The sequence below is a fragment of the Drosophila mojavensis genome, unplaced genomic scaffold (genome assembly GCF_018153725.1).
Source record: "Drosophila mojavensis isolate 15081-1352.22 unplaced genomic scaffold, ASM1815372v1 contig_136, whole genome shotgun sequence".
NCBI classification, from domain to species: Eukaryota; Metazoa; Arthropoda; class Insecta; order Diptera; family Drosophilidae; genus Drosophila; species Drosophila mojavensis.
In genome coordinates, this window is record NW_025318667.1 from 19,114,553 (window position 1) to 19,140,127 (window position 25,575).

The window sequence follows — 25,575 nt, forward strand, 5'->3', positions numbered from 1 at the left end:
TTTGGTGGTCGATTGTGTGATGAAAATACTTAATCAGAGGCGAATTTGATATGTTTATGTTGTTTTTTTTTTTTTCTTGTTGACAAATCGATGTTGTGTGATGTAAACAACAGTTAATTATAACATTGTATATAGTTAAAGTCAAGTTTAAATAGAATATAAGCTAAGCTTCGCGATTCAGATACCTCTTGATTCAATTTTCGAATTAAAAAGGAGATTGAGATTGATAGAGAGAGGAGACTAGAATTATCTATAATTAATTTGCTTGGAATATATATAGTTGTGTTATTATATTATTATATTAGTAAAGTAAAAGTTGTTTATTTTTATGTATTTTATGTATTAGTTTAATTATTATTGAAAGAATTTTGTATTAATTTATTCATTGCAAATTTGTTTAGCTGTGCGTTCGGAGCAAATGGCGTTTTGATATATTCCATATATCGTTGCATAGAGTTGGAGCAAAAATCTTGAGCGCGATCGCAACGCTCACTCGTAGCTCAAGGACACCGTGGATTTGGGCGTGGGCAATGGCGATGTCTCCTCCTCATCGTCATTCTCCTGCGAGTCCTCCGGCTCACCGAGGGCGTGGACAAACTCATAGAAATCGATGCGTCCATCACCATCGACATCCACCTCCTTGATCATGTCCTCAACTGTATGGAAAAACAGGGAGTAAAGCAATTCGGTATAGACTACAGGTTACGATAAAGGATAGGAACTGTCTATAGAGCTGGAGGATATACATATATGGAAATGACTTGTATGGTCAGCTGATGTTGCTACGAATATATATATTTGTATACTCACTATCTTCCTCGTCGAGATCCTCGCCTAGGCACTGCAGCACGGCACGCAAATCGGAGGCGGTTATATAGCCACGATTGTGCTTGTCAAAGACACGAAAGGCGTCGCGCAGCTCGCGCTCCTCTTGGTCGGCTGAGGACAGGCCCGACTTGTCCTCGTATGTCATGTTCGACAGAATGTCGACGAACTCCTCGAAGCTCACATTGCCATCGCCTGCAGAGAGAAGTCACAGAAATAGAAAGAGACAGAGACACATACATATAGAAAGAGAGAGGGAGAGAGAGAACGGGCCTACACACCATCCACATCAATTTCCTGCAGCATCTCTTGCAGCTCCTCGACACGCGCGAACTGTCCCAAGGAGCGCATCACTGTGCCCAGCTCCTCTTTGGTGATGCAGCCGTCGCCATCCTTGTCGAACAGGCGGAACGCCTCACGGAACTCTGGAAGGAAGCAAACACACTGATGACTGTCCAAGCCGTCTGCTTGGCTTCACTCACCTCGCATTTGTCCCTTGGAGATGCAACGACGCTTGTCCAGCGCTTCCGCATCCGCCTCACCATGGCCGGCGTCCACCGCATAGGAGCTGGTGCGCTGCGAGAATTGACGTGTTTTCGTTTTGCGCTTGGCCCGCACCGAACCCGTCTCGCTGCCCTGATCCCCGCCAGCTGTGCCGGCGGGCGCATGGGCTCGCACTCGTAGCGCTGTCTTCAATGGCGCACGCTGCGTGGCCAGCTGTTCGTAGTTATCGTAATCCTCTCCATCCTCGTCCTCCTCCTCGTCCTCCTCGTCGTAGTCGTCATCGTCGTTGTACTGCTCGTAGACCACCTGGTCGCTAAGGTTCCGCTGCGCATAGCTGACTCGTGTGCTGGTCGTGCCCGCCGCCTCGCACGAGCTGGAGTCCGTGTCCGCATCCGAGAGGGCGGCCTTCTGTTGCTGTTGTTGTTGCTGTTTCTGCTGCTGGGCTATCAATTTCTTGCGTTGCCTTTGACGCCTCTGAAGTGGCTTCGCCGTCGATTGATGCCCCTGCAGCTCATTTGTATGCTGTGCCTGCTGAGCCTGCCTCTGGCCATCTACTGGCTGCTGTTCCTGCTCCTGCTCATTGTCTGTGCCCGCCGCCGTCTGCTCCTCGTCGGGTTCATCGCCACTGAGCGGCGCGTTCTTCGTCTATCGAGCAGAGTGTGTACAAAATGGTTTCAAATTTTAATGGCAACTCGACGCCAAATCAATAAAAATGTCTAAAGCGACTTTAAATTATAGCAAGAGACTTATATGCATTTCGAATTGCAAGCGAAATGCCGGAATGACATGTAGAAGTAGTGTAGACATAGAATACTCAAGGGTCTTCTTCAAATAGAATAAATAAGAACACCTTACATTCTTTATATACTCTATAGGCCTACGCTCTACGATCTAACCTTTACGATCTAGACTATACGATCAAACGTCTAAGCTCTACGCTCTCTGATCTAAACTCTACGCTCTACGATCTACGATATACGTTCTACGATATACGTTCTACGCTATACGTTCTACGCTATACGCTCTACGCTCCTTGATCTAAGCTCTACGCTCTACGATCTACGATCTACGATATACGTTCTACGCTCTACGCTATACGTTCTACGCTATACGCTCTACGCTCCTTGATCTAAGCTCTACGCTCTACGATCTACGATATACGTTCTACGCTCTACGCTCTACGCTCTACGCTCTATGCTCTATGCTCTATGCTCTACGCTCTATGCTCTACGCTCTATGCTCTACGCTTTACGATCTACGCTATACGTTCTACGCTCTACGCTATACGATCTACGCTCTACGCTTTACGATCTACGCTATACGTTCTACGCTCTACGCTCTACGATCTACGCTCTCCGCTCTACGCTCTACGCTCTATGCTCTATGCTCTACGCTCTATGCTCTACGCTTTACGATCTACGCTATACGATCTACGCTCTCCGCTCTACGCTCTATGCTCTACGCTCTACGCTCTACGCTCTACGCTCTACGCTCTACGTTCTACGCTCTACGCTATACGATCTACACTCTACAATTTATGATTTATGATTTACTCTCTACATTCCACACCCACACATTCCACATCAGAGATGTTCCCCTTACCATTAGCTGCCTCAGCTCGCGGGCAATTGTTGAACCAGTTAAAAACTTGTTAACTGCCGTGAAAAGGCGTTTTCCTTCCAATTTGACGGCCTTGGTTGCGACGGCTTTAGACTTTGAAGGTATTGCTTCCGCTATTCGCTGTCCACCTGGTTGGCCGACTGTTGGATGTGCGCGCTCTAGTTACACTGCTCCATGCTGAGCTGTGTTGATGGGACGCATTGGTGTTGCGCACTTATTGCTGTTGTCCTGGCCAGAGCGGGGCTTCGGCTGGAAAATGAAAGGGAAACAGCGATATGATAATTAAGCAATTCACTCGCACGCGTGTTCGGCGCGATTCAATTGGCTGCGTGCAATCGATGCCAGCCTTGTGCGCCGATCAATTCCATTAGCATTAAACATTTAAATTGGCACGTTTCAAATTTGCTGCCACTGGCTAACGGCCTCGACGTGCCCGCATATGGCCCAGCCCCAAAGAGCAAAGAGGGGGCGGCCAAGAGAAGGAACACTGTCAAGGGATGGGAGTCACTCCCATCTCTCCCCATACACACACACATGTCTACCTGTCGAGCTAATCAGGCGCAAGTTGAAAACCATCATGCAAATCGCATGACAGGCAGTTCACAATTACATGTCGGAATTAACCATCTACATAGCTGGGCAACGTGGTCGTTGGCCGTTGGTCCGGCCAGTCCAACTGCCAGCCACAAGCTCAGTGCGACAGCAGTTAATTTAACAGCTGAATGCATCGCATGCATTTAGTTCTCTTTAACTATTCCCATTCACTGACAACGCATATGCAGAGGCAGGTGCAGGCCAGCTACACATGTGTGCAACGGGAAAAAGTTTTATTATCTATACATTAGTAGAAATACCAGGTGCAGGTGGCCCAGCTGCATGATGAGTTCAAAGGTACATAATGGACCAGGTAAATAACTTTTTAATACTCTTCAAGTAAACATGGTCATGAATGTGGGGTTGTATGCCCTGAACGAAATCAGGGTATAATGGTTTCACCGAGGAAGTGGAGGCAGATGACAAAAATATAATAATTAATTTAATAATATAATTGCAAAATAAATAATTTTGATATATTATTATATTTTTGTATTTTTATTATATATAAATGCGTATCTATATAACATTCTTAATCAGAACGACATCTGAGTCGGAGTCAATAAAGCCTTGCCCGACCCACCTTCTATGGATACGTTAACTTACATGCAGGTATCCCGTTAACCACAAAAGCTACAGACTTGAAACTCGGACTGAGTTTATCACTTGTTTTTATTCTTAATTTTGCGATAACATGACTTATTTTATTAAAATCGATAAAAATCGATAATTGGACCTCGCGTTTTAATTATTATTTGAATATCGTAATAGCTAGAATTTTTAGAGATTTGGTAATTTTCATACTTAGGATACCTTCCATAAAATATGAGAGACTTATATAAGAATATCATGATCAGGGTATCCACTAGTCGAGTAGTTACCTGCCTTGAACACTCTTACGTATTCAAATTACATCTAGAGCACTCGAGGCTACACCAAAATGATTGGCACATGCCCGCAATGCCCGGAGTCTGAGCAGAGCATATTAGTAGGCATCCAACATATTCACTTTACAGCACTCAAGGCTATATAGAAACATATTGTTTTACATGGTGCATGCTATGTTAACTTAATGTAAACTTTAGAGCACTCAAGGCTATGCAGAGAGCATAGTTACACTCGATGGAAATTTAGTTACAAATAAAGGAAGGAAAATTTTGTACATGCTCCATGCCGATATGTTGAGAGCTGATTAGCATATTCGAACTTTTTGCTCCGACGACGAGCTCCATGGTCACTTGAGTGTAATTGAAAAGAACATGGCAGCAGCAATGCTGGCTTGGAATGCGCATTTCATGGACTGAATGAACTGAACGATAATAATCGGCATTCAAATGAAATGGTCGCATTAGGAAGCTCTGCATTCTCTGCCGTCATCCAACAAGTTGGATGCTTGGCTGCATGACGATAATCTTTGGCTCTTTGCGGTAAGCCCTCGATGCTTAGCTGCCTTGGGGCGATGACTTAGCACGCCTTGTTAATGTCCTTAATCTACGTGACACGAGAGAGCCGGAGACGGGGAGGGAGGGAGAGGGAGAGAGAGAGACTCTTGGGTGGAGGCGCAAGCGATTGCTGCCGATGCGGCGCGGCTGTTAGCTGCTGTTTGCCCGGGGGGCGAACAGGGCGTATGTGTAATATGCCAAGGCTGACAGCCAAACAAGCAGCCATAAATGTTGGCACAGTGATTGTGATTGATGTGCTGGCAGGACAAGTCGAGACACACAAGACAAGCACAAAGAAAGACACAGACAGTGACAGAGAGAGCAAGAGAGAGAGAGAGAGAGAGAGAGAGAGAGAGTGACAGAGGAAGCGAAACGTGATTGGAGGAGGCTGTGACTGAATTGTGAGTGCTTTCAGCATTCAGCATTTATTATTTTCGAACGTATCAGTTCAGTCAGACTTGTGTTATTTATTTTTTCATTTTTCGATTTATATGTTCCATATTAATAGTTGTATTCATTTCTTGTTGTTTTTGTTTTTCCACTAGGACTTTTATCACTTGCAATGGATAAGAAGCACGTCTCCTGCATGAACATGCACAGCAAGCGGACCGTGAAGCTACTAATCGAGAAATTCGAGTGTATGGGTGAGTGCAAGGCTCAAATAGCTGGCAGGCAGCAGGACTGGAACATCCAGGCCGTTGCTGGCCGTGTTGCCGCTACTGTGGCCAAATTCGAGCACAGCTCCTTCCTTAGCCAGCGGTTAATGGAGGCACGCCTCCAGCACACCTGCGGCGATCAGGCCACAGAACTCTGGCTAGCCGAACTGAAACGCAAGATGCTCGAGGAAGTCATGAAATCATCGCAGGCCAAGCTCGCGCTCGCGGACAATTCGATACAATCGGAACGCGACAACGAGTCGGTGTTAGCGGATTTGCGGCATCAGGACATCTTGCTAGATCCGTCAATGATGCCGCCAGTACCGCCTCCGTCCGCCGCCGACGAATTGAGTGGCGACAAATCAAAGCATCTACTGACTGCACAAGGCTCGAACACCAGTGTCTACAACACAAACAATGACCTGCCACCGGTACCCAGTTTCAACGGATTCGACTTCTGTAAATATCTATCGCTTATCGCCTCACTCTGCTGGCCTCCAGTTGATTTGCGTTTCTCTCACATGAAGCAACTAGCCAAGTGCTGATATGTTCCCTATCTCGCCAGGTGATGAGGAGTGTCTATACTTGCGGCCAAGCCATAGCTGCAATTGGTAAATGGTTCGCTCACGCCTGGTGCCGCATTCTGCCCATCAACCGACGCGTCGACGTGTGCTCCACCTCCATGCAAGTGCTATATCGAAATTCTCAGCATCGTACATAGTCCGCGTTTTGGCAGCTTGCCTCATGGTTCGATGAGATGCAAAAGGTCACGACTGGAGGGCGATAAATCAATTCTATGTACGTCTTGTATGACCATTTAAATTCCAAGTGTATATATTGATAAATTTATGATAGCATTAATTGGTCTCTGCTCTTATCATTTCTATTTCAAATGGACCTCTCTCCCCCACCCTCTCCCTCTCCATCTTCCTCTCTCTCACGCTTTTAAGCTGAGATAAATTATAGCAAATTAGGAGTTTGATGACGCCCCAGCTCCTGCTGCTAATTGGGCTGGGCTGGGGTCAGGCGTCCTAATCGAAATGTTCAAAGTAGAAATATCAAAAGCAAAAATGAGATAAATGAAAGGCAATTAAGAGCCAATTGGAAGTAATTAGCGGAAATAGCCAGAGGCAGATATATACATTCATATATAAGTAAAATTAGCCGAAATAAGTCGAGCAGCAACAGCTAAAAACTTTAATAAAAATCAAAGGTAAGCAGAAGAAGGGGTTCAAGGTAGATACAGGTGGGGTGGTCAAATCGAAATTGAGCTCAGTCCCCAGGAGTGAAATTTATTTGGGGCAAAAATTTAAATTGGAATTCAATTGCTGGTTGTGCACAGTGTTGCAACATATTTCATTCCATGCACACTTTGCCACCTCATAAGGCTGCCCGAGGACATCATCAGCACCATTATCATCATCATCATCATCATCATCAGTATCAGCATCAGCATCAGTAACATTATCATTATCATTATCATTATCATTATCAGCAGCTGCAGTTCTGCCTGAACAATAAAATGCCTGCATGCGTCCAAAGCGGAAGGATGTGACCAACATGGCCCACATGCAGCTGCTGGCAGTCCGTAGTCTGTATTCCGTAGTCCTGGCTGCTTGGCTGGCAGACCGCAAAATAAATGGCCAAAAGGAAGTGCCAAGGCGAGAACAAGAGAGAGACGAGGTCATTGCACGAGGACAACTAGCATGCCCAGCCCACGCCCACGCCCACGCCCACGCCCATGGCCCATGGCCATGTCCATGCATCGATGCCTGTCGTGCTCCGCCCATCGCTGTCGACTAGCATATAAACTATCTTCAGCTTCAGCTCTGGTGGCAACATATGGCTGTTCGCTTAACACAGCACAGCATGCATTCACGCTGATGGATTTCTACGTGGCAGCCACACACGCACACACACACACACACACACACACACACACACATACATATATATAATTACCGTTAAACTGCTCGTTAAGCCGTTAAAACGTGACATCAACTCAATTTGTGGACCTTGGCATTTGCATTTGAGCGACGAGCGATTCTCAGTCAGCTCAAATCATTCTCAGCTGTCTCGCAACATCATTATCGTCAGCATCATCCTGGTCATTATATGTGCAACAACTTTGTGCCATCTCAATTTGCATTACACACAGCACACACTCACACACAAACCTTAGGCTAGCTGTTTGACAGCTAAAAACAACAAAAGTGTTAATTGTTAACTGCTGGTCATCAAGAGCCATACACCCACTCATACACACACACACACACTCTCACGTTCAAAGCCAGTCTATCAAAATTGTCCTCAACTGACGTGAAATAAATGAAGGCAGCGCCACTCCACTGCACCACTGCACTGCACCACTGCACCACCATGCCACCAACCAAGTGGCACGTCACTAATGCGCTTTACATAACTTAGTCAGCCGGCAGTTGATTTGTTTATTAGCGCCGCCACCGTCACAGCCGCTGTCAACTTGCAACTGGAAGTTGCACGTTGAAAGTTGAAGCCAGCTGCTACAAGTCATGTCGCAGCAGGAGCAGGAGCACGAGCAGCAGCTACCACAGCTAAGTGATGAGCCCTTGATAAATGAAACAAAGTTGAGATGTGAAAAGTTCGAAAGTGACTGAAGTGGAGCTCCCAAAAGCCTCGTCAACTGCCAGCGAGCGCAGCTCAATCAGCTGATTTCCAATTAGCAACTTTTGTGTGTTGGCATGAGGCGTAAGGACAGCAATATGTGTGTGGCTAACTGTGTGTGTGTGCGGCAAAGGACTCACAAAGCTGCACAACATTTTTAAAATGCATTTAACAGGCAGAAGGTGGCGTCGCAGTTCCCCTAAAGTATATCTATTCCAGATCAGCGTGGCGAGCAGAGTTCATATAGGAATGTTCGCCAGTCCGTCTGAGTGTCTGTCTAGCCTGCCGTCTGTCCATCCGTGTGAAAGCGCCGATATCGTAAGCCACAAAAGCCAAAGACTTGATATTTCAAATGTATACTCGTGTATATCATATGCAGCTTATCATATGTACATATAAACGACGCTTAAGGAACCATCTTTATACCCGGAAGACACTTTAACCGTATAAGTTTGCTCATATAAGTTTATCCGGGGACCGTACGGACGCTATAAGCGGATTCTACTGTATATATTATATGTATATATACAGTCGAGTATCGATAAATTGTAACCCTCTAAATCGAAAACTGTGAAAAATCGAAAAAAAAAAAAACAAACTATATTTCCTTGAAAGAAATTCGTTCTCAATAATTATCGATAATTTGAATTTCTGTGCAAATCGCAAAAAAACTGATCCCTTTGCCATTTCGAATTATCGGGATTCTACTGTATATATATTTAAAGCCGTAGACCTCTGCTGCCAGTGCTTAACCTTTATTTAATTAATATTAATACTAACTTGTTAATAAATAAATTCATATTTAGATTTCTTTGTAAAGCATCCCATTTCCTTATTATTTATAAAATCTAGCGAGTACTGTAGAAATTAAAATTTGTAGACTTTATGAAATCCGTGTAATGAATCCCGAGATTTCGTAATTTTAAGATTCTTAATATCCCTCGCCTTGACACACTAGAGACTTGCGCTTAGGCAAATACACACATATGAATTTCCCTAAAAGACTCTGAAAGTTTAATTACGAAATTCTCTGTGCAAGAAAAGTTATTCAGCAAAAAGTTCCCATGGTAAGCCCCTCCTGTGACTGTGTATGTGTGTGTGTGTGTGTGTGTGTGTGTGTGTGTGTGTGTGTGTGTGTTTCCTATGTATGCATGAGAGAAGCGTACAATAATGATTGGCATATAAGCTCTTCGCAGAGTTCAGGTCATATTACTTCTTGGGACTGTTTTGAAATGAAAATATAGCAAGCTTGCTTTCTCTGTCACATGCTCATTGTATATTTACTTCTTCTTCTTCTTCTTTACAAAATTCCATTTCAGCGTATGTAACAATCGAGTCAATCTAGCGTATCTCGAGTCTATGGAAAGCCAGAGTCTATTGAAACTAATAGTTTATACTAACTTCCAGTAATAACAATAACAATAACAATAACAATTACCTAGTAGCTGCTTTGTTGAGCTCCCTATAATGTAGCTTAAGCCATGTCTATAGTCAGCTCAAAGTATAGACAGCTCTTTGAAGCCTTCTGTCAATCATGACAAAAGACATTCAAATCGAACAAATATTAATTTAAATAAATATAGCATTCTTTATTTTATTCCCATCTCTATTTAGCTCTATTATACATTGAGCATTCTCATGCATAAATTATGCTCTCTGTGCATGTGTGTGTGTGTGTGGGTGTGTGTGGATATATTTACATCGAACTTAGTCAATTTCAAGATGGAATAAATTGTATACGTTTTTTGTAGCATACTTATGTGCAGCACGGGGCTGACAAAGATTCGAGGTATGCGAGGTGCTCTAGGCAATGGGCAATGGGCAATCGCAGCGGCATTTGCTAGTATATGAATAAAACACAACCAATTCACAATGGAGCCAAATACAATACGTTGGCACACCCCTAGCAAATTGGCATGCGGTTGGCCACAATGCGACTGAGCCGCATGAATATGGTTAGGCCGTAAAGCCTCAAAGGGTTGCGCGAACAACAGGAACAACAACAACAACAATGAGTGAAAGCCGCAAATCTTTTTTTGGCGCCCATTTTATTGTTTAATTTGAATTTCTTGCTGCCACTGAGCTGCGGCTCGTGGCTCGCGGTTCGCGGTTCGCGGCTTGTGGGCGTGGCCGCAGTGTGTAGTAGTAAATCAGTTGGAATAGTTTTTGTTTTTTTTATTAGTTTACACACGTTCGCTGTTGTTTAACTGGCGCGTAGCGGCGCGCGAGTCAACTTCTGATGCTGATGCTGTTTGGCTGTCCAACATTCCGCATACGCAATATTTCATCTGTGGAAAGTTGGCGAAGAGGAAGAATGCGACTGGGATAAACCAATAATGGGAATATGAACGCAGCTAAAGTTTACACATTGCCAACGCATAAATCACATGGTGCACACAAATAAACAAACAAACGAAGCAAACAAATAAATTAATAAACACACACACACACACACAGACACACACACACACACACAGTCGCATATACACCCATGTGGGCCAAATAAACAGTATAAACACACACACACACACACACATTGTGGGTGTATATACACAGAGATATATGTGTGTGTGTATTGGAGCAGCGGCACGCCCCTTAACGCCCATGGCCGCCCATTCAGTGTGCAACACGTAAATTTTGGCACATAAAATTTTAACAGCTCAAGCGTAACGCAAAACAAAGCCACGCAAATAAAACATTGTTCAACTTGGCAGACAAGGAACCATATATATATATATATATATAAACATATACATATGTGTACAAGTGTGTGTGTGTGCGAATCCTTGTGCATGTGTGCAATATTTGGCCAGATTTTTATGAGCATGGCGGGCTTTACACTGAATGGGATGCAGCCAGGCTTTAGGGAAAACCTTCCAAGCATATAGCTTACAAAGGCAGCTTGAAAAGTGTTATAGTAAAAACTATAAAATAGAAGCGACATGCTCAGCTGTAACTTATCAGGCAGGGGTCATAAATCCTACAAGAAAATAGAACAAAACTAGGCGCGATTGGCAAAGAGATAGGCGAATGGACTAGCAATGCGGCCAAAGCAGCTCGCACCGAAACTAACGAGAGGAAAAGGCTGAGATGAACCACAGGGAAATCTGATGAGCTTGAAAGAATGTCGAACAGAATAGAATGAGGAATAACTGAGTGTAGATGTGAGATAAGTGTGTAGTTAAGATGTAGAGTCATGGCTGCTAAGACAATAAGCTGCAACAGTTGGACCACAATATGATGATGGGAGTTACTTGGAGGAAAAATATACAATATATACAGACATGAATAATAAATACATCATGCCTGAAGGCCTTTGCTCTGGCTTAAAGCTTGTTATTTAGAATTAATTCTTTGTAACAATAAATAAATAAATAAATACATCATTTTTAGTTTTAAATGTAAACAATTCGTTATGCTTTTTCAGAAGGAATAATGTTTTTATTAAATTTTTTTTATATTTTTTTTTAATTAAATTTTTTATATTTTTTTATTATTAAATTTTCTTATATTTTATTAACTGTTATATTATTATTTTTAAAATTTATTATGATTATTAATTATACAAGTTGTAAATTTAAAAAAATGTATTAGAATATGGTATTATAATTATTGTATTATATATTCTTTTTGTGATATTATTTAAGATTTATTTTACTATAGTTTCTTATTACAATTTTTTCAATTGTAAAAAATATAAATTATAAAATGAATTTTTCTTAAAATTTTTACATTATAAGCAGCATTTATTTATTAATTTTTATTTTATTTATTTTATTTTTTTTTTTTAATATTATATTTTATTTGTTATTATTTTTTGTGATTATAATCTGTATATTAATCTTTTGTATTACAATACTTGTTATTTATACTTTTTTACTATTAAAATATATTTTAGCTTTATTCAATTATTTTGTAATTTAATTAAAAATATATATACTTAGTAGGGATAATTATACAGCATAGTCATAATTAATGACAGCCTAATTCGAATTATGCAAGCGAAGAGAGAATATTGGCATACTGAATCTCTATACGAATGCAAAGTCAGAGACACAAATTCTGAGATATAAAATCAAATATACAGCCAACATATGCAACTATACATATGTGGAGTCTATACATAATATATATATACGTATCGTAAATATGTATATACATTTATATAGTATATATGCATATCTTTGACAGTTTTCGCACTAGAATAGGATTATTTGACATGAATGACCTCGTTTATGCAGTATATCGATTGATTTCTAAATAAATTAAGCTGCTTGCTGGAGCATGAACGAGTATTGTGCAGCCAGTTGGACATCACGACAACATTCGTTTGATTATCGTCCATTGCCCATATATGTATTACATCCGCTTTTGCTCTCTGTGCAGGTTGTGCAATAGCATAACAACATAAAGCGGCTTCTAATTAGTTTAAACAAAGCAACTAATGATCAAACTAATCAAATGCAAATACATGTGTAGCTATATATATATGTGTGTGTGTGCGTGTGTATGACATGTTGATTTCATGGTATGCTCAGCATTTAGTCAGGCCTATTTGTTGTAAATAATGCAAACGGATAGGCGACAATGCGCTCTGCGTGCTTCTGTTTCTGACAGCCACCTACTCGATGATAATTTGCCGTGCTCTGACAAGGGCTGGCCGGAGTTGTAGAGGGGTAATTGAATTTCACTGAAATGCCAATAACGACGATAAATAAAATAATAAAATATGCAAATGGCCATTAAAACAAATGCAAAGATGTAATCTCAACTGCAGATATCCATGTAGAGCACAGGCAGTCCGTGCAGCAGTCTGGGCAGCCGGACAAAAAATCCGGTTGGAAGTCCGTTGGGCAAAGAATTTCATTCAAGCGGAATGCACAAACAATTAGCCAATTGAAAAGTTCTGACCAAACTTCTGACCAGACCAAGAGCTCGAACTCAAACTCGAACTCGGGCTGAAGAAAGGCATCGAGTGAATGCGCCTTGAATGTGCAATCAGCGTGGGCATTGTGCGGCACTTGCAACAGCATTCGACCACAAAAGAGTCGAGTGGGACACTTGAGTGGACTCTGGTTACACAACGTCTTTCAATTGGCATTCAAGGGCAAAGTTTTGAGTGCCAGTTAGCGGAGTCGCAAGAGCTATTCACGTTTATGCACTCAGGCACTTATCGGTCAAGCGAAACAAAGATTATCGATAAAAAATAGTGTTCGAATCACTTAAGCTTGAACGATAAGTTTCGATATAATCGAAAAATTTAAAAGTACCACCGATTAATATATTTTAATATAGTACAATCCATTTGTCTACCTTGAAGCTTAATGGGATTACGATAAATCAAAAGTACTACCGATTTACGTATATATCAATTATAATTTATGAGCAAGGTAGACTCAACCTCTTAGTATTTATCTATTTTGTGAACATCGATTATTGGGTTTTACGTTGACTTTACTTTTATTGATACGACATTTAGCTGGACTAAGTTTACACTGGGGATTGACTTTGAATATTCGCAGGTTCAAGTTTGTTTCTTACAACACAGCAAACACATCAGGTCGACGTCAATGACTGGCTGAGATCAATCGATTACACTGATCGATTAGAAATCCCAAGCTCCATCGCAGTTGCTTATTGTTTATCGGTACATCGATTTAGCTACACAAAATAGGTCATCACTAAAATTTCGAACATGGCAACATTTCACGGGCTCGCATCCAGTCCTTATCTCGTCTGCTCGACACTCTCATGCCTGGTCTGAGCAACGCGTCGTCCATTCACCAGCAAGGTGAGCGTCTTCACAGTTCTCGGCGCCTGTTGCGGCGGTTCAGCTCGGATCACAGGCGGTGGCGGCGCCGACTGCACACCGTAGACGGTTAGCTGCTCGAACATTTGGATCAGTTTTCGCACATTGCTGGCTCGTGGCACAGAACTGGACGCTGTACAGGCTTCGCCTTTGACATTCGCACTGGACATGACTTCACTAGAAAATTTTGCCCAATTTCTAAATTCAGAGTGTGAATGAAACTAAGAAATTTGGTGTTGCCTTCTCAACGGAATATAAAAAATTTGTGTATAATTTTGTGCCCGAATTGAATTCACTTCACTGTTTACAATGTGTTTATTTCGAAATCTGAAAACCGAGTTTCCATCGCACAACAACAAATGATTCGCCTGCCCAGTTCCCAAACGAAGTATCAAAGTGGATATCAAACTTTAATTAAGCGAATCGAGCTGTGTGTTTGTGTACTAGGCCAATGTGTGTGGTAAAGACAAACTTTTAGCACTTGGGAGTGCTGAATTTTCAGCTATATTATCCGGAAAAATGCCAAGAAAAGTTTTCTAATTCGAAACACCGCCCAAGAGAGAAACACCAAAAGAGAGATATATATTAAAGAATTTACATCAGTTGAACTAATCCCAAATATGGTTATGGATAAACTAAGTTTGATTTAAGCCTTTAGAGTTGTAAAATCTCATGTCATAGGTACATATGGATACCGCTCATTATAATCAAGCCTCAGTAACTTCTTTGTATGGATAATAGCACAGAAACTAAGCCTACACTACACTAGTCTAAGCCTACAGTACTACAATAGTCTAACCGATACACTAAATGCATAACAATATAAGCTAATGGATTGGCTGTCATCTGACATTCAAACGAAATCAAATTACATGCAATGTGGATTACGACCTTTATAAATAATTGAGTGCGTTCGATTGGCATTCAGTTTATTATTTAATTAAACAAGAGCTTTTGACACTTTTATTTTGCAGCCCATAATTGGGCATAATCCAATCAAATGCAATTTAAACTGAAATCAATTTATTACAATTCTGCAATCCACCAAAGTGTTCTCACTTTATACGTGAAAACTGTTAATCTATAATAAAATAATAAAAAAAAATTCAAACTTTTTTTTTTTTTATATATATGAATGAATATTGAAGGAATGAATGAATATGTATGAATATGAATATCTTGGTAAAAAAAAAGAGAAAAACAAGTAAGAAAGCTCTAGTCGAGACTGCTCGACTATGAGTTTCCCTGAACCCTTCGAGCAACTGATATATCAATAATTATTCGCATTGGTTGCAGTGTTGGCTTACTATGGGAATTTAATTGTTTAATAACTTTTATTATGGATGGACTATATTCATGAAACTTTCAGATTATAAATATAACATAGATATACATGTATTTGCCAAAGCAAAAGTCCCTACTATTTGAAATACGCCTTTTATAAATGTGATGGTGAGGCGGTGAATTAAGAGTAGGGGGGTAGATTCTGACAAAAACCGAAACTGTATAAAATTTATATAAGTATACATATAAATTTTGTAGACTCTACTTTTAAAGATGTAGGAGATATAAATTTATTACTGGTTTTCGATAATGTTTTTAATCGATAACAAAATAACGGCAAGCTATCGATATTTAAGGCAAAACTCGATATGCGCGTGCTATACACAGACCTAGGAAAAAATATTTCGACGCGTTCAAGCATACGGACAGACGGACAGGGCTATATCGACTTAGCTCGTCGTCCTGATCAAGAATATATATACTTTATGGGGTCTGCCACGCCTCCTTCTGCCTGTTACATACATTTAACAAAACCATTATACCCTGATTTCCCATTGAAAATGGGTTCAGGGTATAAAAATGAAGAAAATTAAAAAAATTTTCTTTAGCTTCTATAGCGATTACAAATATTAAATATTGGCAGAGCAACAGAGCCATGGTAAACCAACTTGATCCGAAGGGCTTTATGGGGCAAAGCAGACTCGACACGTTCGTCTGTCAGCGTTAGTCCTTATGGCTTCATTAGCCCGGCTATCGGACAGTCGTTTGACTTGAGGCACGCTTAGCACTTGATTTGGTGTCGACTCCAAACGCTTCCAACTTTCGTCAATATACCATTGAGATGTCTCTTTGCACCTGCCCACTTGTGCGATGCTATTGAGTCTAATGAATGAGGCTTTGAAAGTTTTAATTGCTGTTATGGCTCAGGTAGTCTGAAGAGGCAGCTCTTTTGGACAGTTTAAGAGAATGAATCAACTACGAATTCAACGACTTTGAGTGGTTGCCTCTTAAGAGGAAACTTTATGAATGCCCAAAGAAAATATGAAAACAAAAATGTTGGTTTCATTGTCATAAATCATTTATAATTTATATATATGTGTAATATATTTATTTGGCACAAGTCATAAAAGTTACTTAACTTTTGAATCCATAAGAACTAATTGGAATTCATTTTCATTACAAAACTTTAGATGAAATTAATTTGGATACTCAGACATATATATACTACAATATATATGTATAACCACCTCAGCTCAACCTGCGTAATGACAATAAACTTAATAAATCCCCAGACACTTGAATTGAGATACAATTTCTGCTCTGCTGGCAAACAAACATTTTTCCAGCTAAGCACGAGGCATTAATTTATAATAAATTTTACTTAAATGTTGACTTAATGCAGTCAACAAATGGCAAATCGGGGGAAGCACGGAGGGGGCGGCTCGTGCGGTCGACATGAGCTGGGGATGGACAGTAAAAAAAACAAAAGAGGACCAAAAAGACAGTTACAGCCCGACACGAATGTGGCTTAAACGACTTACAAAAAGGCAACACGAAAATGGCGAAACTACACAAAAACTTTGTGAATGTGCAAATGAAGGAGGGTATGAGCGACCCTGAGGTACCCTGCATAGTGTAATGAAGAGGAAAAATGAATGAAATGAAATGGAATTTGTTCAGAATGCAAGAGTAAGTACATCTATGGGAGATTGCTTTGGTTTAAGTCAAAGAGTTTGAGGGGCAATGCCAATCAACAACCCAGTCCCCCAATTCGGTTTATTACAGGGTATACTGGCAAGTGGGCCTATTGAACGTGTTCGCTCCTGTTGAGGTGGCTTTACATATGTTAGGACATATGTACGCATATGCATATGCCACTTTTGTAGTCATGTATGTAGTGCGTGCGTGTGTGTGTGTGTCTTTGTATGTGTGTGTGTGTGGCTCAAATTTAAATGTTTGTCTGTGTGTTTGTTGAGCTTGTTGTCCCTTTTATGGTTGCTTCGCGTTGCCTTTAAGCCTTTTATTTGCTGACGTCATCACACACACACACACACGCACACACACACTCTCATTTTTCACACACTCCACGCACACACGCAGAAGTAGTAGCTGTCTGTGGATTTGCATTTTGCGCGCCTCATCTATTTTACGTATTCATCGCCATATTTGCATGCGTTTTATTTTCTTGCTCGTTATTTGTTGTGCACACACACACACACCATCCACCCACACACAGAGAGAGACACGTGGTCGACCCTTCTTTTTGTGGCATCCGAGTCACTTTTATTACACTTTTGCAAAACTGACAATTTTTCTGGCAAGTAGATTTGTCGCACCAGCACAGCTCAGCTCGCTTTGGTGCGTACTTGTTGAGGAGCAGCGTGAAAAGCGAGGGGTAAGGGAAGTACGGGGGGGGGTAGCAACGAGATCTCAGAGATCAAAAGGGTGTATGTAGGGCGACTTGTTGGCTTTGGATGTCAACAAATTGAACATGTTAAATCTAATCGACTGTTGACGGTTTCACGCTCGCACGCCACATACATACACATGTACATGTATGCGTATATCATTTATATTCCTTTATAGCAGACTTTTACGCGTTGCAAACATATCAGGATATTCATGTGACGGCTGATAAAAGAACCGCACATAATACTTGAGTTTTTAATCAAAAATAAAAACTTGTACAGAACAACAGATTCCGTACACATAGTATGAAAGCCATGAAGTAGATCCATTTGACAAGATTTGCCGTTGGGCAAGGGCATAAAGGTGTGAAGGATATGAATAATGTATAATGGAAACTTTAACAATTGAATTGAGAATCGGCCACATTGTGAGCCCTATGAAGTATGCCTTGATGCCATAGACTAATTCCATTTTGATTACCTTTCGCAACCTTTCAGTTTCCATGCCAAACATTATCAAAAGGTTTTGGAAATTACATATTTAAATCTGAAGAGTTGGGCTTTCTCTCACTGACAAGTATATATTCCAAGTATATACTTCTTCATGAATATCTATTAGATGATTCCCTTAAAGTAATCTCCAGCAGATATGTATTATACATCTGCACATATGGGTATTTCTTTTGTGATCATATGCTATCTTTAGTATCCTCGGTTTGCTCAGTTTCGGGAGCAAGAAAAAGTCCCAGGGGATGATTACATTGAGTATATAGCTCTTGGCCAAAAGCATTGGATGAAAATCAAAGACTAACCAAGAAATTGAAAATTAATGTTTGTAATGTATTTGTTTGTAATTTTTTTTGTAAGTAGAACAAAAGCGAATCATGCTCGAGGACATCCAGTGCACAAACATGCGTGGCGAATAAAAAAACATCACTTGAAGTCTACATGCGTCAATAATCTATTGGATAATGGGTGGGTTGACTCAGCGGTGGGTTCTACTTGGTCTCTCGCATGAGTCGCTTGCTGTAGGTGAGAGAGACCACCTTGAGGGAGTCCATGAATCGATCCATGCACTGCACCAAGCAGCGCTCCTCGGCTCTGGCCAGCGATGTGCCCGGCCTGTCGATGCATTTTCTAAAGCAGTTCACCGTTATCTTGCCCAGCATCTGCTGTGCGTTGGCCAGCGCGATCTGCTGCCGCATGCTCCGAAGTGTTTCGGCACAGTTTTGGGGCTCATTCTGCTCCATGCCTCTCACATCACCTTCGCACTCTCCTATCCGTCCTTTGTCTGTGTCTACCCGCTTTCTTGCGCTCTCGTGGGAGCTATTTAAAAGAATTTCCTTATATTTTTCAGTGCAGCCAAAAATGTGTGTATTATTCTGTGTGAGTATTTTAGTTTGGAGTGAATTCTCCGTGTAGTAGGTAAGTACATTCACAATACGGCATGCCTAGAGCCTGACTGAATTTCATACTGAGATTGGGGAGGGCAGAGAGAGAGAGAGAGAGGGAGCGAGGGGAAGAGGGAGGGGTGAGGGGTGAGAGAGGGAGAGTAAGTTTGACAGCACTTAGGTTGCAGTTAACTGTAATTTACGGCCCGCCCCATTTGCCCCAGCCGACCAATTTCAATCATATCTTATGTATGCAAATCTGAAAAGCTCAAAGTGCAGTCATTTGCATCCGCCCGCTTAGCACCGCCTTTTGATTCACAATGGTTGCAGTGGGTGGCCCGCAAGGCCGTTTGCCTGCCCTTTCGGCTTCGAGAGAAATTGCACAGTTTGAGGTGGCAAGCAAAATTGAGTGAGGAATGCATTTTGGGTGTTTGGTAGATGAACAGCGGCAGGAGTTAGTGACCAGCAGGAGAAGGTAGTGCTCACACCTGAGCACTGCCTGAGTAATGGAGGGTGACGACAATCAGCACAGAGATTTAATTACTATGCAATAAATTCAATTGTAGGTCACACCTCACTCACTCATAATTATCACTAGTTTGCTTAAATTTCGCTCAATTAATCAATTCACGGTGCAAGGTGCGAGCATTAGTATGATGAATTAATATCGATAGTTGAAAATCAATCAAGTCAACTAGAAACACATTAGAGAACTTATGATATTCTATATAATATATGTATATTGTATGTATGTTTAGCAACTCAATTTCAATTTAATAATTCTCATATTTGAAAAGTAAAGCGATCAGTTGTCGATAATTTATCGAAAGACTAAAATGTGTACATTACTATCAATAAGCTAAAAATGTGAAATTTGAGGTAAAACGTTGATGTTTTGAGAAACGCAGATAAGTAGTACATAATAATCGATAAATTATCGATATACTCAAAATTTCTACCGAAATTTAAATACAATTTAAGTTGAATATAAGAAAAATGGGTAAAAATATATACATATAAATTTAAATGTTATTTAGAGTTGAGTCGATAAAGTCTTTCAGTTATAAGTATACAATTTATCGAATATCGATCAATTCAATAATAGCATGCTATTGTGTTACACAGTTAGAGCCCTACACAGTTCATTTGCATACTGTATGCCAGGAATTTCTTTTCATTTATCGAAAAAGTCATAATGTCTATCGATTTCGCATGGAATCTGTGTAATTGATGAGAGAATCTAATTGGGGCATAGTCGCACCATCTCACTGTCTCACCATCTCACCGTCGACCAGTCGTCAATTCCGCTTCCGCTATCGTTAACCGTGTCATGTCCTTGCTGCTGGACGAACTGGCTGGCTGTTTGAGGCAGATGTAGCGCTACCCACTTGGATTACACTTGGCCAAAAATTTTCGTATGTTTCTCTTTCATTTTTGCTGAATGGCATTCGTTTTTGTTGTGCTCGCTGTTATTTTTATTGTTGTTGCTCCTGCTGCTATTCTTGTGCCCAAACGACGCCCAAACAATGACAGGCGACATTGTGGCACACGGGGGTGCAACATTGTGCACGGGTAGCGGCGGCGGCGGGACGGGATGCCACACGGACATGCAAGGCCATCCGCAATTCCAGCAGCACACCCCCGCTTGACTCTCAGCCCGCCGGTGGCCATTGTGTTGCAGCTTTTGCGCTTTTGTATACGTAACTGCCTGCTGCATAGCTGCCTGCTGCCTGCTGCATAGCTGCACTGCCGCCTCACCTGGACAGGCGACAGCTTACAGGCCACAGGCGATGGCGAGATGGTGAGATGGCGAGATGGGCGCTGGAAGCGATGGCCACTGGTGGGGCGACAGTTGACAGTTACCGTATTGCATAATCAGCAGCAGCAGCCATAAGCCGAGCTCGGGATTAGCCAGAGCCAGAGCAGCACAGCTCGATCGGGACCATCAGCATCGAAATGAATGCTTGCCGTCGTGGCCGTGCCAGTTGCAATTGGCAAAACTTTCTGACAGATTCCAAACTATTCATATTTGCAGCAAACATCGATGCAAAGTTATGCACTTAATCAACTTGATGATGCCAACAGTAGCGATAAAGTGCTTTTTGAGGGGACGGCCGGGGGCAAAGGACGATGCGAAAATTTCTTATGTGAAAAGTTTTGCAGTCATTTTATTTTTGCTGTTGTTGTTGCTGCTGCTGCTGCTGTTGCTACAACAATTTTCTTCTCTGTTGCCGTCTTTGAGTCAGTCATGTAAAATATTTGTTGCACGTCAGCGATGCTACCAGAAGGCGGCATGTGCTTGCGTATATGTATGTATGTGTATGTGTGTGTGTGTGTGTTTCATACAGCACGTAGACACATGAGCAGGCAGCTCAAGGAACTTGCTGTATGATCCAATTCATTAAATAAAAATTATATTTATGATTTAAATTACATTTTCGCCAGCTTCACAGCCCAATGACAGCCAGCATACTCAACTTGTATGTGTGTGTATATGTGTGTGCGTCTGTAAGTGTCTGTGTGTGTGTGTGCCTTTACGCGTGCACTGCAACATTCCAGATTTTTTCGTTGCACTGCAATTTGGGCTAAGTGAAATTTTCGTAAGCTGAAACTTGTTTTGAATAACCAAGTTCTCTCTTGATACTTTTATCTTAATTGAAAACAAACAGCTCCGCCTGACTACAAAACACCCTGCATGTGTATGAATGTACATAGCTAGACAATTTTGAATTAGTTTCTTTGGTTTTTAGATTGAATAATCGAATGTTATTATCAAAAGAAAATACAAGCAGGGAAACAAGAGGGAAGTAAAAGTGATGAGGGGACGAAAGCTGGTGAGAAAAATGGAACAGTGATAAGATCACCTAGAGATAAGAAGCTAGCCAACGTGAACGAAACGAAACGGACAGGCGAAATAAGAGGAGGACATGAAGTCGTATGTTGATAAAGGGAGGAGACGAGAGGGCAGGATACGAAAAGAGACGGTATGACGATGGAAGAATAATCAAATTGGATGCCAAAGATTACAATAAGTAATACTATTGAACATTAAAAATTGTATATACAGTAGAATTTAGTTATAACGACCCGGAATAACCGTATAAGTTTGCTCATATACATTTGTCTGGGGACCAGAATTTTCTTCGCAATAAACGTACAAGTGGAGCTGTTATAGCTGGATTCTACTGCATTCATTCATATACATAGGCATTATTATACATTAAAAATTTGAAATGAAATTTTATTTTAAGCTCTAACAACCACTTTAACCTTTTAAAAAATCCTATAATATTTATAATCATTCGCAATTATGTAATTATTGCTGTAAGAATTTGAAAAGTTCCGAACGTGCCATGAGCCGTGGCAGTGCCAGTTTATTTAATAATATGAGAGCGGAAAAAGTTGGCGTTCATAAGCTCGTCATATGACGCCCTGCCGTCAATAGCTTTGACCGACTGCCAATTAACTTTAATCAAATCTAAAGAGCTTAACGGTACACGACATGCTCTCCAAGTACAGACATACATATCTACATGTATGTATATAGGTAAAAAATTAAATGAGAAAACAACAAACTGAAGCAACGAGCGCCTGTTTTCAGGTTGAAAGCATTTCCCGGCAGTGTTTTGGGACAGCATTTACATCAAGATCCGAGCTGAAAGTTTTGAGCAGGAGGTGAAGGTGGAGGTGGAGGTGGAGGAGGAGGCGGAGGCGGAGTGGAACTGGGGTGAGACGTGGAGTGGGTGCTGTTGCTGCTGCCTTCAGGTTTACGAGCAGCAACAGCATCCCCAAAAAAACAGAGCAAACAAATTTAATAAGCGTAGCAGCTACAAACGACAACAAACAGCAACAGCAACAACAATAACAACAACGACAATAAGAGTTGGCAAAGTTTCAAGTGCGACCACGCCCAGTGTGCCAAGTGCACAGTGCAAGCCCCAGTTCCAGCTCCATACCCAGCCCCCCCTGCAATGCCCCAAGTACCCAATCGACCGCCACGTGCGTCATTTCATAATCAAAAACATTCGTAAATTTTGGCGGAAATTGTTTTCACTTTGTTTTTGTTTTTATTTATTTCTGTTGTTGCTTCGCTTCGCTTTGCTTTGTTTTATTTTTTATTTTATATTAAGACGCAGCAAAAGCCAAAGGAGACGAAATCAGCTTAAAAAGGTTGCCAGCCAAGCGAAAGGATGTCGAGTGCCAGCCTCGGTGCTCCTAAAACGCTGTGAGCAGCAATAGAGTCTTCATGTTGTTATCTCTTGCAAATTGCAAAATGAATCACGCAAAGTGGCCCCAAAGCCGCTTACTGCACAACAGATTGACATCCTCTCTTACATTCCCTTTTTTTTTTTTACTTTTACTTTTTCATTTTCCTCTCCTTTTTTTTTTTGTAGGGCTAACCACGTTTCCGTTTCCGCTTCCCCTTGCGCTCGCCGTTTTCATTTAGCTGACGACTGAGAACGACCCGCCATTATGCTGCATGACCTGCAGCTATGCCTATTTGTCACTTGGCACCCGGACACCCGGGCACCCGGGCACCAGGCACCCAGGCATACTGGCACCCTGGCACCTAGACACCCACGCTTCGTTTGCCCTCCTGGCCTGCTCACTTGATTAATGTTGCGTCCATTTCAGTTTGGCTTAATTGTTGTGACCAAAACAATTTCCCGAACCCTACACACCTCGGCACACATAGCTCTCTGCACAGATTACCAACTGGCATACGCTATAAACCCGCTCTCTGCAATCTCCGCTCCCCACTCGACACTCCTACATTTCCGCTCGCTGTTTCTATTTCCTAATTGTTTCCGTTTCCATTGCAAATTGTAGCCATTTATTATTATGCATTTGCACCAAAAAAACACGCCCACTCGCCCCCATCCTCTTTGGTTTCTTGCAAAATTTGGCATATTTATATACAATGCACATGTTCACATACACATATAGGTATCACCACACACACCAAGCTAGAGAATATATTTTTCTATAGAGCAAACCTTGACAAATGTCTGTGGCCTCCTTTTGAGAGCCTTGGCAAAGTTCAAGCACAAGTTGAATTGCACTAAAAGTAAATAGAAAGAAAAGTGCCCAGAGAGCAGCGCCCAAATGATGAAATGCTTCATATTATTTTTATTTTTATTTTATATCATTTCAGTCAAATGTACTGCGGGCTATTTAGCCTGCTTTGATAGCCAATCAAGTCAATGTTGTCTGCTCACGAAAGGAACTTTCAAAAGTTTCATTTTCCTTTTCTTTTTTTTTTACTTTTTGTCTAACAATTAACGCAAGGCCCAACAATTCAGCTTACCGTTATTCCCTGAGTTAATTGTTTATTTTATTTTGGGTTTATTTTTTAATTAGAGATTTTCCTTTGTGGCCGCTATTTCGACCATTGTGGGCTATTAACTACCTTTCAGGACAATATTCTAAGAAGGAAGGAAGGGAAGCAAACGGAAACGCAAAGGACAATAAAAAATAAAAAAGATTTGTTTGGTTTTGACAGCAGTTGGGCAAAACGAACGAACGATTTGAACTTATTAAGGATGTATAAAGCACTGCAAATAATTACATTTTGTAGATGAAGCCCAAAGAATTACAAGCTCTTTGATATCTAAACTTTTCAAATTTGGATCTTAAGGCTTAAGCTTACCCCTTAAATTTCCTGTTTACTTTTAGTATCAGCACATAAATTTCGTTGATTCAATTTGAATTTCTAAATATGCCCGTTAAGGCGCGCCCATTATAACCTCAAACAAGAATTTCACTGCATTCGACTTGATCAACAGTCTCGACCATAACCTCAATTTCTGTTTACACAATTTCGGATAGAAGCTTAAAAGTAAGCTTACCTTTTGTATTGACTGATGCACGCTGCAGCTGATATACTGGTAACTGTCAATCAAACTTTACGATACCAACAGCTGTACGAGTGGCGCTCTAAAAGGAATTACAAACATTAAATATAAGAGATATGCAAGTTCGCTGAATTACAAGTATAGGGCCGCACTCTACTTGTGTTTGACACGATTCTTTCGACAAATCACATACCCAAGCACTCGAAAAAAATATATGTATATTTGGCAAGGTGTTTTAATAATCTAAATGTGTGCACGCACTTCGAAAACTCAGAAACTCGTTGAACTTCTGAAAACACACAAAATCAAACTTTGCACGGAATCTCGCTGCAGGCGAACGCGACAAAGACGACGAATGAACTAACTGTAAATACGGCATATGGAGCCACAGCCTGCGGCAGTGTAACCACCCGGTGCAAAGCAAAAGAATACCAAAAGTAACGGTATTTTACAAATATACATGGGGCGTTCCAAAAAGAACAAAGCTTGCATCCTTTATACGTGAGGAAAGCACAAACGAAAATATTTTTTACAGTTTTCGAAT

At 41.2% G+C, this 25,575-nt stretch overlaps 3 protein-coding genes across 5 annotated transcripts; 1 reads left to right on the forward strand and 2 right to left on the reverse strand.

Annotated features, from left to right (window-relative positions):
* Positions 1 to 389: 389 nt before the first annotated feature.
* Positions 390 to 25,391, reverse strand: LOC26528593 (calcium-binding protein 4). 2 transcript variants are annotated; one of them, XM_044010091.1, is made up of 7 exons: positions 25,225 to 25,391; positions 25,026 to 25,113; positions 2,932 to 3,198; positions 1,308 to 1,974; positions 1,107 to 1,250; positions 811 to 1,020; positions 390 to 656 (listed from the first exon to the last, which is right to left on the reverse strand). In XM_044010091.1, the coding sequence occupies exons 3-7, from the start codon at positions 2,932 to 2,934 to the stop codon at positions 490 to 492; spliced, it is 1,191 nt and encodes a 396-aa protein (XP_043866026.1). In that variant the 5' UTR covers positions 2,935 to 3,198; positions 25,026 to 25,113; positions 25,225 to 25,391; the 3' UTR covers positions 390 to 489. The 2 variants fall into 2 exon arrangements, with proteins under 2 accessions (XP_043866026.1, XP_043866035.1); XM_044010100.1 differs by having other exon boundaries at positions 25,293 to 25,370.
* LOC6584230 lies at positions 5,406 to 6,502 on the forward strand. 2 transcript variants are annotated; one of them, XM_015161506.2, is made up of 2 exons: positions 5,406 to 6,100; positions 6,169 to 6,502. In XM_015161506.2, the coding sequence occupies exons 1-2, from the start codon at positions 5,548 to 5,550 to the stop codon at positions 6,360 to 6,362; spliced, it is 747 nt and encodes a 248-aa protein (XP_015016992.1). In that variant the 5' UTR covers positions 5,406 to 5,547; the 3' UTR covers positions 6,363 to 6,502. The 2 variants fall into 2 exon arrangements, with proteins under 2 accessions (XP_015016992.1, XP_002009886.2); XM_002009850.4 differs by having other exon boundaries at positions 6,207 to 6,344.
* LOC6584232 (mitochondrial import inner membrane translocase subunit Tim13) lies at positions 18,605 to 19,228 on the reverse strand. The gene has a single exon (XM_002009852.4). It carries the CDS (start codon positions 19,033 to 19,035, stop codon positions 18,784 to 18,786), a length of 252 nt encoding a protein of 83 aa, XP_002009888.1. The 5' UTR covers positions 19,036 to 19,228; the 3' UTR covers positions 18,605 to 18,783.
* Positions 25,392 to 25,575: the final 184 nt, after the last annotated feature.

What these genes read in the sequence shown, in the direction of transcription:
- LOC26528593 (XM_044010091.1), bottom strand. An exon ending in CTCCAAGGGACAAATGCGAG is followed by an intron (nt 1,251 to 1,307) that starts GTGAGTGAAGCC and finishes GCTTCCTTCCAG; the next exon opens with AGTTCCGTGAGGCGTTCCGC. An exon ending in GGATCTCGACGAGGAAGATA is followed by an intron (nt 657 to 810) that starts GTGAGTATACAA and finishes TTTTCCATACAG; the next exon opens with TTGAGGACATGATCAAGGAG.
- LOC6584230 (XM_015161506.2), top strand. Translation starts at nt 5,548, where the DNA reads ATGGATAAGAAGCACGTCTCCTGCATGAACATGCACAGCAAGCGGACC. An exon ending in TTTCAACGGATTCGACTTCT is followed by an intron (nt 6,101 to 6,168) that starts GTAAATATCTAT and finishes TCTCACATGAAG; the next exon opens with CAACTAGCCAAGTGCTGATA.
- LOC6584232 (XM_002009852.4), bottom strand. Translation starts at nt 19,035, where the DNA reads ATGGAGCAGAATGAGCCCCAAAACTGTGCCGAAACACTTCGGAGCATG.